Here is a 20360-nt window from a genome sequence, read left to right as displayed (position 1 = left end):
TCTTCAGTTATTTCTCACAGTGTTGCTTGTCTGTTAGCACTGACAACTCTGCACAACACCACTGTTCTCGATTATTAAGTGAAGGCTGTTGGCCGCTGCATTGTCCGTATTGAGAGGTAATGCCTGAAATTTGGTATTCATTGCATTCTCTTTACACTGTGGACCTTTGAATATTGGATTCCCTAATGTTTTTCGAAATACTATGTCCCATGCATCTAGCTCCAACTACCATTCTGCATACAAAGTCTGTTAATTCTTGTTGTGCAGCCGTAACCACTTCGGAAACCTTTTCATACAAATCATCTAAGTACGAATGACAGCTCTGCCAATGCGCTGCTCATTATTAGCTTGCGTACACGATGCAACTGCCACCTGTATATAGATGTGATCACTACTCCGTTACTTTTGTCACCTCTCAGTACCGCGTGTTTCAAAATGAATATTAGGGTTTTAAGCTTTGTACTATTTATTACATTCAGTTTACAATTATGAATAATACATTAAATAAAAAAGCAACTCAAACTGTTGTCTTTGTATACCTACATGCATGGAATTTTTCATGTGTCTTCCATTAGAAAACACTAGTAGCAAAGATGGCAACTGGTGAAGAGAAAGCTTTTTGTATTTTACAGTTTGCAGAGATTGAATTTGTTGTTACAGTGCAAAGTGTGTTCCATATTAAGTTCCATTGTAATCACCTGAGTGATAACGATGTGGGTAAATTATATCATCAGTTTGAATACACCAGCTTTCTTTGCAAAGAGAAGAATTCGGGATGACCAATAATGACTGAATAATGTGTTGAATGACTGAGAGAGTCTTTCCTACATAGCTGCAAGAAATCAATTTGGAAGGGTCGTCATGAATTAGCAGTTCCAGTGATGTCCGTATATAGATGTTTAAGGAGACGCTTGCAACTACATCCTTATTGTTCGCAGTTGTTATAAGCTCTAAAGTTTGCAGATTACAGTTTACATGCCAGCTGTGGAACAAAATATTGCTGCATGGTGATAAAGAGTTTCTGGGATTGTGTTGTCTTCAGTGATGAACTGACATTTCACCTAAGTGGAAAAGTGAACACACGTAATGTGCAAATCCTCTTCCCCCCCACATGTACCCTGGTGTAAAGTTTATGGGCCTTTCTTCTTTGATGAAGCAACTTTTAATTGGTGTTTCTTATCTTGGTGCACCAGAACTGCCTCAGTTGGAAGAAGTGGAATTAGAGAACTTTAATTGGCAGCAAGATAGTGTGCCACTTAACTGACATTACTTAGTATGTGATTAGTTAAATGACATTGTATGCAGTTTCTGGATTGACCATAGATGGGCTGGATGCCAGATCTTGTTTCACATGGCCTCCATGTTCACCTGATCTGACACCATGCATTTTTTACCATTGAGTGTTCATAATGGGTTTTGTGTTTGTCTCCACTGATCTACTCAACTTAAAAAACAGGACTGAAACAGTTGTTGTAACAACTATTGCAAATACACTGATCCAGGTTTGGAAAGAACCCACCTATCAACTTGATGTGTCCCACGTGACGAATGGTGCTCACACTGAACACTTGCAAGAAAAGCTATTTGAGTCGCTGTTTCATTGAATGTATTATAATTGTAAGTTGAATGTAACATGCTACAAAGTCTTAAAAGCCCAATATTCATTTTGAAACACGTGACACAATGAGAAGGTTTGGCCTTCCTTCAATGGAGAAGCAATTATGGGTTAAAATGTACACAGTTGTTTTTGTTTATGAGTATACTGCAAAAGGTAGTATTCCATGACAACATGATTATTATCATACAGATGTCAGTTACAGGAACACAGTATCCACAATGAGAAGCAAAGGATGTTGTGTCTAGACAAGACAGTCTAGACACAAGGTGAGGTTACCGAAAGGGCACGCGTCAACTCACACCGACTGGCGTGAAGTCTGGAACAGGATAAGTAATGAATGCTATAGAGAAAAGTATGCAGATAAGTTAATACTCATCTTTAATCCCTCATTGTGGTACATCGCTATTGACGATACAAGTGAGTCTCTCTCCAGATAGGATTAATGGCGCCTTGCTAGGTCGTAGTCATGGACTTAACTGAAGGCTATTCTAACTGTCTCTCGGCAAATGAGAGAAAGGCTTCGTCAGTGTAGTCACTAGCAAAGTCGTCGTACAACTGGGGCGAGTGCTAGTACGTCTTTCTAGACCTGCCATGTGGTGGCGCTAGGTCTGCAATTACTGACAGTGGCGACACGCGGGTCCAACATGTACTAATGGACCGCGGCCGATTTAAAGCTACCACCTAGCAAGTGTGGTGTCTGGCGGTGACACCACAAAGGATCTGCGCTGGTAGTAGGTTAGAAACTGTAGCAAGGCAGTGTAGCAAGTGATTAGTGTTATGGATGTAGGAAAGGAGACTTTGGACAATTGACTGGAAGTGCTGGTCATGGCAAATCTTTCAGTGGGAGCACAGTAACAAGTCATGGTGGAACAACAGTTGAGGAGACCAAGCTAGTTTGGTTTGTGGAGCTTTGGGACCAGAGCACGGTGTACAGGATGTTAGCAGTGTGGGGAGGGAGATGGATTCAGTTACCATATCTTGCAGTGGACCTAATGCTTTGAGTAGTTGTTGGAGGTCATGTTGCACTTCTGCAGTTGAGGCTTTTAGTGGTAAGCGATGTAAACAAAGGTGTCGAGAACCTAGAGAACACCTTCAGCTATGTAATCATGGTGGTTAGTGACCACAGCTATCAAATTCTTTATCAGCAAAAAGAATAAGCTGTAGTTTGGTCTCAACGTCATGAGTAGTGCTTCTTTCCATAGCTGTAATGTCTAATATGGAGGGGAGTGACATAGGAAAGGAGGATGAAGCTATGTTAGAATGAAGTTTATGGCAATATGTCAGTGGAGTCACATTTAGAGCAAGACCAGAAATGTTCAAGTCAAGGTTCGTTGTATGCTTTGCACTGATTGTAACCAGAAGATAGACCTGGTCATGGCGGCTGCAGTGTAACACGTGTTAAGTTCGGCTCGCGAAATTTAGTTGATTTCGAAGGTGTTCTCGCAGGTGGTGTTGTCTAGTACAAGTGGAAATCGTGTAAACAACAGTGTTCTGTGCAGTAGTGCTATTTCTTTTTCTGTGCTCCGCCAATATCTTCGAGAAAATGGTAAACAGAAGAGTCAACAGCAGCGCGTCCAGCAGCGGGGAAGCAGCAGGTGCGGCGGGTCTGCTCTTGGCGGAAGGTGCGGCCGCGGCTCCCGGTATAGCGGAGCTGGTCCGCTCTGAGGTAAACGCTGCGCTTCGCGATAAAAACAATCTCGATCTGATAGCAGGCACTATATCAGATACTGTAACGGCAGCAGTATTGGCCAAAATGCGTGAAACTGTTGAGGCCAATACTGCCGAAATTAGAGCACTAAAAAAGTCTGTGTCTGAATACGAGAAAAAGGCACGAGAGTTGGAAGTGAAACTATCTGCCGCAACAGACGAGCTAGAACAGTACCAAAGGCGAAATAGTCTACGACTGTTTGGAGTAGTAGAAAATAAGGAAGAAGACACAGACAACCTGCTTATAGAGGTTGCGCGTGAAAAATTAGGTGTTGAAGTGACCAAGGCAGTCATTGACAGGAGCCATCGGGTGGGACGAAAACTACCAGGTGCTACCAAACCTCGTCCAATAATAATTAAATTTCTCTCGTACCGAAAAAGGGCAGAGATCTTTACCCAGAAGAAGAAGTTAGCAAGGACAGGGCTTACAATAAGGGAAGATCTGACACACGAACGGCTAAAGATTTTAAACAGTGCCATATCCCATTTCGGTCTTCAGAATGTGTGGACTCAGGATGGCAGAGTAATCATTAAGACAGCAGCTGGAAAGAAGACAGTCACAAACATGACAGAACTGAATAGTATTAAGTGAAGCTACTCGAGCCAAAAGTGCAAACTTAACACCATTTGCAAATTGTAACAGCCCTATACTCAGATATAGTCTTGTAATTGTATTAACTTTTCAATTATACCCATATTTGTACCTTCAACTAATTGTTTTTGTAACTGTATTAACTTTTCACTATTTTTTGTGTCTGTAGCTCTAACCATTACTTAATTTTAGTTACTGCTAATACTTTTTTCATTTTCTCAGTTTATTCTCTTCCATTCTGTAATAGTTCTATTGCAACTATTACTCTCTCGTTTAGCTCAGTAATCATCCATCTCTTCGGTTTAGATTGTTCATAACAAAAATCACCATCAGTATCACTTTGGCAAATTTCATTCTAATTGTAGCTTCCTACGATAATCACTACCAGTATCGCTTTAGTAAATTTCAGTTTAATTCTAGCTTCCTACGATAATCTATTAATTATTAAGCTTACTTCTCTCTGCTGGCAGCATCGGCCTATTAAATCACTCCCCTTTTCCTTATTTCCACCCTAACCTGTTTCAAATACGCTAATTACATTTCTCCTCTTACGACATAGGATACACACTGACACACAGCCGTCACTATTTTGGTCATATTCTCCTTGCACCGAATACCACTAATCCATTTTCTATACTCCCGCAACCCCAGGAAATCTCTTGCAGTCGCCTTTCTTTCGGTACTCGCGGAGTCACAAACAGGGCGCGCAAAATCTCGGACACCCCTGTGTTATGTCACTTGGCGGAAGCACCGGCCAGTGCCCCTCGCGGCAGGTAGTGCCCAACAAAGGGACAAACCAGTCTGCCACCCTGCTCCAGGCCGCCCAGCGGAACGCGTCAGAGCTTTTAGCAGCTCACTGCAACATCCAGTCTTTACCTGCACATTACGAGGAACTTAGCCTCCTCTTCAGCCAACTAAACTACCACGTAATCCTCTTATCCGAAACGTGGTTGAAACCACACATATCCTCTGCATCTATTCATCTCCCAGGGTACACATTTCTTAGGGCAGACAGATCAAAAAAGCGAGGTGGCGGGGTCGGCGCGTATATACGAACAGATCTCAAAGCGAAAGTCTTATGTACGTCAAATCCTGCTGAAGAAAAAGAGGCTGAATTCATGTTCATTGAAATAAATATACAAAGTCGGAAATTCTTGACTGGCGTCGTGTACAAGCCGCCAAAAATAAACTCAATGAGTTCCTTCCAGTCGGAATTACATTCACTTCAGTGTCAATACGAACATGTCGTCGTAATGGGTGACTTGAACATAGACCTGCTAAGAGACACTCCCTCCGCAACAAACCTAAGAAGACTGTTTAGTTGCAATAGCATGAACATTCTTCCATTACAACCTACACACCATACGGCGCACAGTCATACTCTTATAGACGTAATCGCAACGAAACAGACTGACAAAGTAAAAGATGTTGGTCAAACATCGGCCCCTGGCCTCTCAGCACATGATGTAATATTCCTGGCCTACTCTGTGCAACCCCCAAGGATCAAATCGCGTTACATAACTTGTAGGAATATGAAACGCATTGACCCTGACGCTCTAACAGCCGATTGCTCAGAAATCTCATGTCATCAAATAATCAGAGAACCTACAATCGACGGCAAAATTAATGAACTTGGTGATAAACTCACTGCCCTCTATGACAAACATGCACCTGTGCGGACAATCCGTGTAAGAAAATCTCCTGCTCCATGGCTGACAGCTGAATTACGTCAAATGATGACTAATAGGGATGCTGCCCACAGGCGTTTCAAGGCAGATCCGAAACCCGAGCGTTTCGAAGAATACAGAAAGCTACGGAACAGAGTGAAACAATGCATTCGCAATGCTAAAATCAGGCATGCTCGCTCCCTTGTATGCAGCGATCTGACGCCCACGACTCTATGGAAGAATCTCCGTAGCTTGGGGGTCGGAAAGGCAAAATCGGAAACTACTTTTCATGTGTCAGCTAACGAATTAAATGAATTCTTCTCTGCACCTCTGAATACCAGCACGGCTGATAATTACCGTCCACAAGAATCCCCAAACATGATAACTAAAAACGATACCTTCCATTTAAAACATGTAACAACAAATACGGTAAGAAAAGCAATAATGAGAATCTCTTCTGATGCAATAGGCAACGATAGTATCGGTATAACCATGATTAAGAATGTTGCCAATATCTTAGTACCTGTCTTAACTGACATATTTAATTTTTCCCTCGTGAACGGAATATACCCCACTGCATGGAAAAGAAGCATAATTCGACCCATCCCTAAGATCGAAAACCCGCAACTGCCTAGTGATTACCGACCAATTAGCATACTGCCTGCTGTTTCCAAAGCACTTGAATATATTGTTCATGACCAAATCACTGAACACTTGCATGAATTCAGCCTATATGACAAATTTCAATCCGGTTTCCGTAAACATCACAGCACAAACACTGCTCTAATTAAAGTAACTGATGACCTGAAACGTGCCATCGACAATCGAAAGGCAACAGTATTGACGCTACTGGACTTCAGCAAAGCTTTTGACACTGTTAACTTTGACATATTGCTCAGAAAAATGCAACAGCTTAATTTCTCTGATAGTGCAATGAGATGGTTTGAAAGCTACTTAAAAGACAGACAGCAATGTGTTGTCTGCCTAAATGAAAAATCTTCCTGGAAACATGTTTCCTCGGGAGTGCCACAAGGATCAGTCTTAGGACCACTTTTGTTTTCTTTATATGTCAACGATATTTCGTCGGTTCTGTCCTCCTGTAAATATCATTTCTATGCCGACGACCTCCAACTCTACCTAAGCGTCAGACCTGAAGACGTAAACACTGCAATCGCTCAGATGAATGATGATCTGTCTTCAGTAGTGACATGGGCGAAAAACCTGGGACTTAAACTAAATGCAAAAAAGACGCAAGTAATCTTAATAGCCCATCAGAAACTAATAAGTTCAGATTTCCGCGAACGGCTACCTCCGATTCTGCTCGACGGTACTCCAATACCATATCAGAAAACAGTGAATAACTTGGGTGTAACTTTGGATGAGCATCTCAACTGGGCGGAGAATACAGTCGCAGTGTGCCGAAAGACGTCTGCTTGTCTCTATGCTCTCAAAAAGTTTCGGAACGTATTTCCACAGGACTTGAAACGCCAGCTCGTGCAAGCACTCGTTCTACCGAACCTCCACTATTGTGATGTGATTCAGCAAGGCACGAGTAGTGAAAACAAAAGACGGCTAGAGCTAACCATGAATGCCTGTGTGCGTTACACCTGCAACATTCGCCGATATGATCATGTTAGTGCTTCATACTCCGAGCTAGGGTGGCTGCGGCCGGACAAATTGCGTGACTACCACACTCTATGTCTACTTCACAGACTCCTCGTCGCGCAAACACCCCAATACCTTGCTTCAGAGATTAAAAACCTGTCATGCCATCATAATCGAAACACGAGGTCACTCTTATTTGGTATCCTAACTGTGCCCACTCACAAAACAAAAACTTTTGCAAACTCCTTCTCAGTTGCCGCTGTCCGCCTCTGGAACAAACTGCCCCTTACCTTGCGCAAAATTCAATCTCCTGCTGCTTTTAAGAAGAAGTTGAAGCATTTCCTACTATCATCTTCATAAAGCTCTCCTCAAAATTAATGTACCAGGCCAATCCTCTGATCTGTCAAATAGCAAAGCTAGCGTCTCCTATCTTGCTCCTGAGATGCCTTCCTCTTCATCTATCTCTATTAGCCACGCAATCTTCTTTTCCTTTATATTTCCCTAATTATGTTTCATCATGTCTCTCTATTCTTCTGCTCCCTTCACCATGAGTCTCCCTCATACTCCCTGCTGCCAGCACTCCTATCCAAAATCTGTCTGTTCAATAATGTCTAATTATAACAGTACTTATGATCTACGAATATAAACTCTATATGTATGTATTTCTAATTGTTTATTTCACTTTTTGTACTAGATGTAGTTTAACATGCCTACTAAAACGTATGAATGTAAAATAAGTAGAATGCCTGGTTAGATGTAAGAGAGGGCCTGATGGCCCTAATCTTGCCAGGTTAAATAAATAAATAAATAAATAAATAAATAATTGGCAAAGACGTGTTTCTGCTATATCCGTGAGTATCCAGCTATCAATGCATGCATCAGAACCCAGGAGAGAAACTAGTGAGGCCACAAGGCGGAAGGGCCACCTGAGGCAGAGAACATGACACCAAGTGGTAGTCATACCAAATGCAGCTCACTGACAATGGATGGGACACAGACAAGTATAAGCAACCTATGCAACAAAGAGCTGCAAATTCAGAACCTTCACCACACCAATGTCAACAGGCCAAGAGCAAAGAAAGAGAGAAAGAGAGAGAGAGAGATAGAGAGAGAGAGAGAGAGAGAGAAAGAAAGAAAGAGAGAGAGAGAATCCTAATCGTGACCAAAGAGAAAGAGAAAGTGCCAAGCAAGGTTGTTATTGAATGATCCGTAGTACAGCAATGATTGTGACTGACAATATCAGACATGAGTACAGGACTGTCTGACTGTTTGCTGGGCTTCCTTATTTATGTCAGCTACGAGGAACACTATTGGCTGGCGTATTCATGTGGTGAGATGGCTGGCACGCTTACTATGTGAGTGCAGCACTGTGGTGATACTACGCTCTTGAATGGCCATCCAGGGCCATTTCTTCCAGTGGGCATTCAGCTTCTAGTGTCAAATACCAGCCCCCCTCCCCCTCCCCCCCCCCCCCTCTCCCTCACATCCGCCTCAGACAGACGGAGTCATGTTTTGGCAGAAATGCCCCAGTTAGTGCCATGTGTCGTGGGAGTGCAGTGGAGGCACGGGTGAGGGCCCAGTCGTTTCAGCTGTCAGCTGTGGGAAGGGAGGGTGTTCGACAGTGTCCACAGGACATCACAGGCATGGGTGTGCCAGGTGGTTCCACCGATCCACAGGGTTGCAGAAGGAACTGCCGGCACAACAGTGAGCAGTCATAGGCAGCCCCCAGGGGTGCTGGCCATGGAGGCTGGAGCTGGTTGTAGTGACGGTACTCAAGCCTCTTCCGTGTTTGGACTGACATAACACACCACCCATGGGTCTCCACTACTGTTGCTGGCATCAAAGCATAGTACTCCCACACAGCCATGCCACGTGCTGAAAGGGACAGGAACAGGACTCTGAAGGGGATGACATCAGAAGATGAAGCAGCAGCAGCAGTAGTTGCTGTTTTTGGAGTAGTCCACCTAGAAATGGATGTCCTAGTGAGAAATGCAAAGCATGAGAAGCAGTTTCCACCTGAAGGGATAGCTCAGGGGGACTGCTGAATGCAAAGCATGTACAGTGTCTTGGTGCACTCTTGAGATGGGATGGGAATGGGTTGTGCAGCTTCAGCACACTGGGTGGAGCTGCACCTCTTTGCCATAGCACATGCAAAACCCCCAGCAATTCAGACAGTCTGCTTGGGAGTGAACAGAAAAACGCTGCAGGCACAAACAGCACAAACAGAGCAGCCACTGTTACAGTTGACAAGGAGTGACGGGAAGCTCAGGTGCCTTAGAGATACCAGACAATGATGGATCACAACACTGCTGCAAACTGAGGGTCATCCTATGCCTACAGCTTCCGGTTGGAACACTTAGTGATAAGTTAAGCACTGGAACTTGTGGCCTGGCAGTGAGTTGTTCATATTAGTAGCCTGCGCTATCCAAGCACATGCTACGGTGATACTATGCCCTGTATGGCTATCCCGATCCATTTCCTCCAGTGGACATTCAGCTTCCACAGAGCCAGAGCTTCAGCTAACTTCAGATACCAGAGTTTCAACTACAGTGAATGTGAATGGGCCACATTAAAAAACCTGGAAAGTTCTTTGTACAAAAGTTAATATTTTGTATTCTGTTTAGATTAACTTGCTTTGGATGTATAAAATTCAGTATATTTTCACTTGGATGAGAAATTTTGTGTGTTGTGTAGTATTATTCAAATCACAATCAGGCCATTTTAATTTAGGCTTTCCTAAATCAACTCAGATGAATGCTGCCTCTTCTTTTTTTATATAAGAAAAAGACCCTGGCTGCTCCCTCTGTTCACTCATTTCCATCTTACCTAGTGTTTCGTCTCCAATCAATGGTCTTGCCATGAAGGACGACTCTTATCTTTCTGAAACTTTTATTCTTGAAAACTGTTGAAGAGGCAGAGTAACAGCAATAGCAGTTGTCATTTTGTTATTTTACCAAGTATTGTGCATGTTGGGTCTTATTACTGGAGCAGACATGTGGAAGAATGGAAAGAGCTTGTGCTTCATCTTTAATTTTAACAAGCAAATGTATGATCATATGATGTTATGTTAACCCTAAGTTTTTCTGAAAGAAATCAGTTGCTTCAGAGATAGAGTACTGGTTATGTTATAAAACTAGTTGTTGTTGTTGCTGTTATGGCCTTGAGTCCTGAGACTGGTTTGATGCTGCTCTCCATGCTACTCTATCCCGTGCAAGCTTCTTCATCTCCCAGTACCTACCGCAACCTACATCCTTCTGAATCTGCCATCTGGTTTCTGTACAAATTGTAAATAGCCTTTCGCTCCCTGTATTTTACCCCTGCCACCTTCAGAATTTGAAAGAGAGTATTCCAGTCAACATTGTCAAAAGCTTTCTCTAAGTCTACAAATGCTAGAAACGTAGGTTTGCCCTTCCTTAATCTAGCTTCTAAGATAAGTCGTAGGGTCAGTATTGCCTCACGTGTTCCGACATTTCTACGGAATCCAAACTGATCTTCCCCGAGGTCGGCTTCTACTAGTTTTTCAATTCGTCTGTAAAGAATTTGCGTTAGTATTTTGCAGCTGTGACTTATTAAACTGATAGTTCGGTAATTTTCACATCTGTCAACACCTGCTTTCTTTGGGATTGGAATTATTATATTCTTCTTGAAGTCTGAGGGTATTTCGCCTGTCTCATACATCTTGCTCACCAGATGGTAGAGTTTTGTCAGGACTGGCTCTCCCAAGGCCATCAGTAGTTCTAATGGAATGTTGTCTACTCCGGAGGCCTTGTTTCGACTCAGGCCTTTCAGTGCTCTGTCAAACTCTTCACGCAGTATCGTATCTCCCATTTCATCTTCATCTACATCCTCTTCCATTTCCATAATATTGTCCTCAAGTACATCGCCCTTGTATAGACCCTCTATATACTCCTTCCACATTTCTGCTTTCCCTTATTTGCTTAGAACTGGGTTTCCATCTGAGCTCTTCATGTTCATGCAAGTGGTTCTCTTATCTCCAAAGGTCTCTTTAATTTTCGTGTAGGCAGTATCTATCTTATCCCTAGTGATTCTCGCTTCTACATCCTTACATTTGTCCTCTTAGCCATCCCTGCTTAGCAAGTTTGCACTTCCTGTCAATCTCATTTTTGAGATGTTTGTATTCCTTTCTGCCTGCTTCATTTACTGCATTTTTATATTTTCTCCTTTCATCAATTAAATTCAATATATCTTCTGCTACCCAAGGATTTCTACTAGCCCTCGTCTTTTTACCTACTTGATCCTCTGCTGCCTTCACTACTTCATTCCTCAGAGCTACCCATTCTTCTTCTACTGTATTTTTTCCCCCATTCCTGTCAATTGTTCCCTTCTGCTCTCCCTGGAACTTTATACAACCTCTGGTTTAGTCAGTTTATCCAGGTCCCATCTCCTTAAATTCCCACCTTTTTGCAGTTTCTTCAGTTTTAATCTACAGATCATAACCAATAGATTGTGGTCAGAGTCCACATCTGCTCCTGGAAATGTCTTACAATTTAAAACCTGGTTCCTAAATCTCTGTCTTACCATTGTATAATCTATCCGATACCTTTTAGTATCTCCAGGATTCTTCCATGTATACAACCTTCTTTTATGATTCTTGAACCAAGTGTTAGCTATGATTAACTTACGCTCTGTGCAAAATTCTACCAGGCAGCTTCCTCTTTCATTTCTTAGCCCCAATCCATATTCACCTACTACATTTCCTTCTCTTCCTTTTCCTACTACTGAATTCCAGTCACCCATGACTATTAAATTTTCGTCACCCTTCACTATCTGAATAATTTCTTTTATTTCATCATACATTTCTTCAATTTCTTCGTCATCTGCAGAGCTAGTTGGCATATAAACTTGTACTACTGTAATAGGCATGGGCTTTGTATCTACCTTTGCCACAATAATGCGTTCACTATGCTGTTTGTAGTAGCTTACCCGCATTCCTATTTTCCTATCCATTATTAAACCTACTCCTGCATAACCCCTATTTGATTTTGTGTTTATAACCCTGTAGTCACTTGACCAGAAGTCTTGTTCCTCCTGCCACCGAACTTCACTAATTCCCACTATATCTAACTTTAACCTATCCATCTCCCTTTTTAAATTATCTAGCCTACCTGCCCGATTAAGGGATCTGACATCTCACGCTCCGATCCCTAGAACGCCAGTTTTCTTTCTCCTTTTAACGACATCCTCTTGAGTAGTCCCCGCCCGGAGATCTGAATGGGGGACTATTTTACCTCCGGAATATTTTACCCAAGAGGATGCCATCATCATTTAACCATACAGTAAAGCTGCATGCCCTCGGGAAAAATTACGGCCATAGTTTCCCCTTGCTTTCAGCCGTTTGCAGTACCAGCACAGCAAGGCCATTTTGGTTAGTGTTACAAGGCCAGATCAGTCAATCATCCAGACTGTTGCCCTTGCAACTACTGAAAAAGCTGCTGCCCCTCTTCAGGAACCACACGTTTGTCTGGCCTCTCAACAGATACTCCTCCGTTGTGGTTGCACCTACGGTATGGCTATCTGTATCGCTGAGGCACGCAAGCCTCCCCACCAACAGCAAGGTCCATAGTTCATGGGGGGGGGGGATAAAACTACTATTTCATAAAACTAGTATTTCATATATTTACCTCCAAGCCAAACATTTCACAGCTGGTATTCCAGAACTAGCCATTGACAAGATACCACATTTGCTAAGGTGAAAACATATTTTGGAGGAATGGTTTTGAAGTCCTCACCCAGCCACCCATTTTACATATTCCTTGGATTACCTAAGTTATCTTAGGTAAATGTCAGGATTTTTTTATCATCACCCTCTCCCTTCTGCCCCTTGTCCTGAGTTGGTTCTTCATCTCTGCTGACCTCAAAGCATATTATACATTCCACACTTAACCTTCTGCAGCTTAACTTTCTAGAGGTCCAAGTATTGCCTAATGGTTTTTGTAAACATCGTATTTGGCAAATGAAAATAAATGAGAGTTTGTAAATGAAAATCTGACTTCATTATGTTTAGTCAGAACCCTACTGTGTTCTCAGAATACTATATTATGAGCTCTCAGGTTTTCAAATCTCGTCCAGTGCAGTCCCCAACAATCAGTCTTTCCTTCTCATCCTTTCTGGTAAGTCTCCCGTGAGCTGGGGTTCTGGGTGACTTTCCTAAACTGTGCCCCTTTCCCTAAACCTCTCCAGTCCTTTTCCTTCACCCCTCTTCCTTCCCCTTCAACTCTTCTGTCAGAAGGAGGAGCCACTGGCTCTGAAATTTTGTGAAAGTTAAATACTTTTGTGTGTGTGTTCCCCTGCCACCATTTGGTGAGTAGTTTTTTTATGTGTCCATTTACATTACATTATCAGTTGGTATTCTTTCCTAACTTGTGATAGATGATAGTGAGCTGCCCAAATCAAGTGAGTTTCATCATATAAAAATTCATTATATTTTGAATTTACTGTATTTTGAGTGGAAATGACTCACAATCATGAACATTGCTGAACATTTTACTCTGAAGCCAACAAATGTTGTTTTAAGTAAGTTTTAACGTTATTTTTGATGACAGTGCCTGAATGGTAGCCTCACTTTTCTTTTTGCTTCTACTGTTGAGCTGCATAGTTTCAACATATTGAGCAGGTTATTCTCTGTGCTGTTCCCTCACTCGCCTTCCAATTCAAATGTAAGCATTAGAGCAGTTGTTCATAGTGCCCATTCATTTATATTTCTGTTTACTTTGGAAAACCTTTTGCTACAGTATTTTTTCACAGTACTGTTATTATGTATTGACTTAGTAATTCCTTTTATGTTTTTCAGATATGTTACTGCCATCTGTTCAGTATTTATTGAACCTCACTCATATGACTGACATAATACTCTTCAAGTAGTTTAGTAATTCAAACAATATTAATTTTATCAAATTATTAAGGGTAAATACGTACTTATTTATATGTAGGGGGTTGACTTCTGTCATAGATTAATGTATGGTAGAACTGTGATAAGCCCTGACAGCAATGTACCTTGTCACACAATTAATTATTATGCCAGTCATATTGATAGATCTTTTGCTCATACTTATGCTTACAACAAACACAGTGCTCCATTGATAAAACAATGTTTATTCTTTCTCAGATATTTCTCTCATTGGTGGTAGAGGAAATTCCCACTTTAATATATATAGTAATATTGTACTGTGTACCTAGACAGGCATAATATTTCATGTAATTGTAAAAAAATATTTTTGTTGAATTAAGGGGCCTGTTTTTTCCAGCTTTTAACACCTTTTTTTGTATTGTAAATAATTATTAGAAGTACTATCAATCAAAGTGGATATTGGGGCTCTAAGGCTATGTAGCATTTATTACATTCAACTTAGAGTTATAAATAGAACATCAAATGAAAGATCAACTCGGCAGTTTTGTTTTCATACCTGTGTGCCTGCACATGCACTATTGCCTGTGTGTCTCATTAGAAAGTGCTAGTGACAAAGATGGCAACTAATGAACAGAAAGATTTTTGTGTTTCACAGTTTACAGGGACTCAGTCTATTGTTGCAGTGCAATGTTCATTTCTTAGACCTAATATAATCCTCTAAGTGGTAATAACATCTGTAGATTGTATCATCAGTTTGAGAGCACTGGATGTCTTTACAAAGGGAAGAATATGGGATGACCAAGAGTGACTGAAGAACGTGTTGAATGAGAGAGAGGCTAGTAGTGAATTAGCAATTCCAGGGACGTCTGTGTAGAGACTTGTGAGGAGATGCTTGCAACTGTGTACTTAGCATTTGTGGTTGTTATAATTTTCTAAAGCCTACAGGCTACAGTTTACATGCCAGCTTTGAAGTAAAATGTTGCTGCATGGTGATGACTAGTTTCTGACTTATGTTGTCTTCAGTAATGAACCAACATTTTACCTAAGTGGAAACGTAACCTTATATAATGTGCACATTGGATATCAGCAAACCCCCATGAGGTGGCACAGTTGCAATGAGACTGCCCTAAACTGAAAGTTTTTGGTGCCATATTCCAGCAGAATGTTTATGGGCTGTTCTCTCTCTCTCTCTCTCTCTCTCTCTCTCTCTCTCTCTCTTTCTCTCTCTTTCTTTCTCCTTCCGTAAAGCAACTGTAAGTGGTGTTTCTTATCTTGATGCACTAGAACTATGGGTGTTTTGTCAGTTGGAAGAAGCTGAACCACAGAACTTTATTTGGCAGCAAGGTAGTGCACTGCCTCACTGGTATATCTTAGAACGGGACTGGTTAAATGACGTCATACCTGATTACTAGATTGGCTGCAAAAGGCCAAATGGCTGAGCTTTTTTCGCATCGCTTCCATGTTCGCCCAATCTGATGCCATGTGAGTTTTACCTTTGATGGTTTAAAGGATGGTGTGTATGTGCCTCCACTACCAGATAATCTACCCAACTTAAGAAATAAGATTGAAGCAACTGTTGCACTAATTACTGGAGGGACACTGGTCAAGGTTCGTAAAGGTCTTGCTCAGTGACTTGATGTGTGCTGTATGATGAATAGTGCTCATCCTGAACACTTGTAAGAAATACTGTTTTGAGTTGTTCTTTCTTTTACAGTACTATTTATAATTGTAAATTGAATGAAAAAAATGCTGCAAAGGGTAAAACCAACATTCATTTTGAAACACTGGTATTATGATTATGGCACAACATTGGATTCATTTTGAAAGTAGTGTGTTGTATTGGCAGATTTCAGTTTCTGAACTCCGGAAGAAGTGTGAAAATTCTGAAGAAGTTGAGAGAATTGTAGCAGAGAAGTTCAGGGGGTTGGTTGATGTCTTGGAAAAGAGGTTTGACAGGCTGGCAAACAAGAAAGCTTCAATGGTTATACCTGATACTCCAGAACTATTCTGGTAAGTAAATAAAAGTGCAATAGGAAACCAAGATTATGTGAGCAGTATTTACTGCTTGTTGTGATGTCACTGTAAATTTCATTTGTGTCTCTTGCTTAATACTTTAGTAAGTAGTCCCTCACTGCTTCATGTATCAAACATTTACCACAATCTATGCCACTGTAAAATGCCACAATGTCCAATTACAGAGGACCAGATTAATGAACATCATCAGTTGAGTGCACATTGAGACATTTTTCTCATTCGTATCAACACAGTGCCTCTGTGTGCACTCATCTGCTGACGTTATTACCTGTTTGACAATCACTACTGCTATGACAATTTATTTTATTACAGTTGGCTCACACTCAGTTGTGTTCTTATTTTTTGCTACCTTTTATGCCAGTTCTAAGCAGGATTATTTGTTGTAAGTTTTATGTTTGCTCACCATATGCCAGTGACTGGACAGCATTGTAGCTTGTCCTTATGCATGTCGACTATTCCTTGAAAATGACACAATAGCCAAAATTGACCAGAAGTGTAAAATAAACAAAAATTACAGTTCAATGTGGAAATGTCAGAATTCAGGAATTTATGGACTTGGGCGTCTTTATCAGCTTTGGTTGTCAAGTACAAAATTCAGTTACCATATCTTGTAGTATTCCTTTTAGTGATTTGGATGCATAATGTAAGAGATACTTTGATTTATTTGAATGTAGTCAGGGTTGTTCATAAAACTTCGAACTATATGTATCATTAAAACATAGTGTTCTTACTGGTTTTATGAGACTGGACTCATCCCATTTGCTATGAAGGAAGTAATTGAAGCAGAATTTGATTGTTTAGAGGCATCAGATGATGTAACACCAATTACATTTAGCCAGTGGGTGATACACATAATTATAATTAAAAAGAGTGTAAGGGCATAATTAGAATTTGTTATGATCTTAAACAATCTTTCAGTGCTCAGTCTAATGTAGATGTTTAGGCAATTCCATATGCTGAGGAGCTACTGACTATGTTACAGAGGGGCCGGTTCTGTTCTGCAGTTCTAGCCCCTAATCATCTTAAGAAAAGACAGTGTCATTGAAGTTGAAAAAATATTTTAAGCTTGCTCCCTGCTTGAGCACATTAAGCATTTAATACTGGTGACAGATACTTTGCAATTTGGGACAAATGTTGTGTTGGTGATAAATAAGTTTTTGCAGACAAGATCATGTGTTGAAATATTTTTATTTCCTCAATGATGTGTTTTGACAAAATCTAATCATCTGATGGGAAATAAATATAACCGCTCCATGGACAAACTCGTCTCCACCCCAAAACTTACCTTTGGTGCTATGGTCTTTTCATTTACTCAGTTTTATGTATTTGACAAGCCATATGGCACCTTTGTTTTAGAAATTGAGTGTGCTCTCATTGTGGTTGTGCAATTCATGTACTGGAATATTATTTCCAGAAGTCGAAAATGGTCATTGATGAAATAAAAGTATTTCAACACGTGATATTGGCTGCAAAAACTCTTATTTATCACCAAATACCAGTTACCTCCCAGAAACATGTGCAACTTATATAAAAGTGTTGTTTTGTCATGTAATATCCCTGCTAGCATGGAACAGCCAGTAGCATGCATATTAAAACACATACAGCAATCCAGGTTCACTGCAGCCCCACAAAGCACTGGCTATTATTTACAGCCTCAAAACCTTCCATCTATTCTTATATAGAGGGTTTTTTGCCCTGGTCATATCCCACAAGCCAAAGAATTTTCTTTTTGGCTCACAAGTGTACCTGCCAAGTAAAACAGCATAACGATTACAGTGGTGGGCGCAGTTTTTCTGCAGTTATGATAATGAGATCAACTACTGGCACACCTCTCAACACACCAACACTGACCCCCTGTTGTATCTACTAGAAACTCCCTGTTGTGTTGTCCAGTGGGTCCTGATAATATTTCTGGCTTGATGAAAACATTAAAAAGACAGGCTGGACAAATTCTCGATGATGATCCAGGAGGTGACTAGACTTGCAAATAAAGATCTGACACTCCACAAAGTATTATGTTATGTGTATTTTCATTGGCTGGAGCAGCTGCCCAAAATGGTGGAACAGGTAGTGAAGACCCATTTTTTTGTGTGCAACACCAACATCAATCAGGGGGTAATCCTGCTGGCCACAGAAGAGATCGAGTTCTGAGATGTGAAACCTGACTGTACTCTGGCCTCTGTACACAAAGTACACTTGACGATGTCAAACATGAACGTCTTGTCATAGCATTATTTATATTGGCCAAACATTAAAGTGCACATGGAACGCGCAGTCTGGACCCGCCAAACATGTGTGCAAAATGAAACAGATCTGGTATTATGTATCTCTCCATGGCCTATCCGTGATCAGCCATCGGGCCACATGCACACCGATTTTGTGGGCCTGTTCAAGGGGGCTACACAGTAACCTGTTGTAGGTAACCACTCTTAATTTCCGATATGTTGCCCAAATATTATCAGTGGTACTAGAATCTACAATTCAGTCTCTTATGACAATCTTCACCATAGAGTGAGTGCTGCAAACCGTGGTGTCTAACAATTGGCCACAGTTCCATTCATTTTGCCGAAGAAAAGGTGTAACACTTCCAACCACCGTCCCTTTCTGTCCTGTACCAAACTCAGAAGCAGAGCAATTGGTTTGAAATCTCACAGTCCAAATGAATAAAATGATGATGACAGCACCTTCTGAGGATATGGGGAAGCACTGGTGCACTTCAGTGTTTCCTCTCAAGCCATAACTATAGATGACCCTAGTCCATCCAGGATGCAGCATGGGCACTGCACTTGACCCAGCCAGCCTAGTCATCACATCCATGGCCGTACTATTGTACTGACTCTTTAGCCTGTACTCGCACATACTTCCATACATTGGATTGATTCTAATGACTATTACTAGTGATCAAGTTGATAGAGATCTCATTTAGCCTTTTAATCGTCTCGTGCCATGACAGTTGAATGACACACATCTGACACAACCTCGTCAGGGTCCAAAAAAACCAACAGAGACTGCCACCACTGCAGTCTAAATTCTCCCAACATTTCCATGTCCAGACTGCTGCCTCAAAGACATACCATCTGCTGAAGTTCCTCGATTAAATACAAAGCTAATTCATAACAGGCATGTGCACGTAAGTGCATTGGTATGATGACATCACAGGCAAAACAAATACTGTGCTCCAAACACATGCTTGCATGACCTTTCTGTTGTAGGCTCAACCATTGTCCCAATATTATTGGTGTCATAATTATTATTGATTTAAATCTGACAGTGATTTGTGACGCAAGGGAGTTCAGCCAACCATTGCTGTAATGAGTGTATATATGTTATCACATCTGAGACCATGGCTTTCAGTGGGAAAAATCTTGTAAGAACACAAATAGTAATAGAAAACATATTCATAGAACAAGTAGGTAGATTTAAATTTTTGAGGGTCATGTAATGTATGGAGGAGAGCTAGATCAGAAATATAAAATTGAGAAGTTCAGCTAAGTAAACAGTATCATTAGAAGATCACTCCAAAATAAAGTAAGGACACAAACTTGATATTAAATAGGAAACATCCTGAAATTCTCCAAAATTATTATTTGTTTGATCACAATCCAGCTGAAAACCAGCTTTTGACCAAATATGAGGGGCATTCAGTAAGTAATGCAACACTTTTCTTTTTCCTCAGCCAGTTTCAGTTGATTCAGTCCCTATAGTTTGATGAAGTTCTGACAGGTGGTGGCCCGTATACATAGCCTTCAAAATGGTGGCTATAATAGAGGTACATTCTAAGCAGAGAGCTGTCATTGAGTTTCTTCTGGCAGAAAACCAGAGCATCACAGATATTCATAGGTGCTTGTAGAATGTTTGCAGAAGCCTGGGAGTGAACAAAATATGGTGAGACATTGGGTGAGGCATCTGTCATCATCACAACAAAGTCACATAAATCTGTCCAATCTCTCACATGTCTGTTGGCAGCAAACAGCTGTGATTCCTTCAGTGTTGGAATGTGCAAACACTCTCATTCAAGGTGATCAACACATCACAATCACATACTTTGCTGCTCAACTGGATGTCTCTGTTGGTAGTGCTGACACAGTCATCCACCAGTTTGGATTCCTCGCTGGTTAACAAAAGACCATTGCCTACACATTACCAGGCTGATGATGACAACGTTTTGTCGAATGTCATCACAGGAGATGAAACGAGTTCATTTCTTCAAACCGGAAAAAAAATGGTAATCCATGAAGTGGTTCCCGACCACCTTTACCCAAATGCAAA

General features: G+C 41.1%; 1 protein-coding gene across 1 annotated transcript in view; it reads left to right on the top strand.

The window, feature by feature from the left end:
- The window catches only part of LOC126161840 (general transcription factor 3C polypeptide 1), a 359490-nt gene that overhangs the window by 231452 nt on the left and 107678 nt on the right, over positions 1–20360 (top strand). The window contains exon 22 of the mRNA XM_049917946.1: positions 15904–16067. Coding sequence (XP_049773903.1) covers positions 15904–16067 — 164 coding nt within the window. The remainder of the gene's footprint in view (positions 1–15903; positions 16068–20360) is intronic.

Source organism: Schistocerca cancellata, chromosome 2 (assembly GCF_023864275.1).
Source record: "Schistocerca cancellata isolate TAMUIC-IGC-003103 chromosome 2, iqSchCanc2.1, whole genome shotgun sequence".
NCBI lineage: Eukaryota > Metazoa > Arthropoda > Insecta > Orthoptera > Acrididae > Schistocerca > Schistocerca cancellata.
This window is presented reverse-complemented; position numbering and strand designations above follow the sequence as displayed.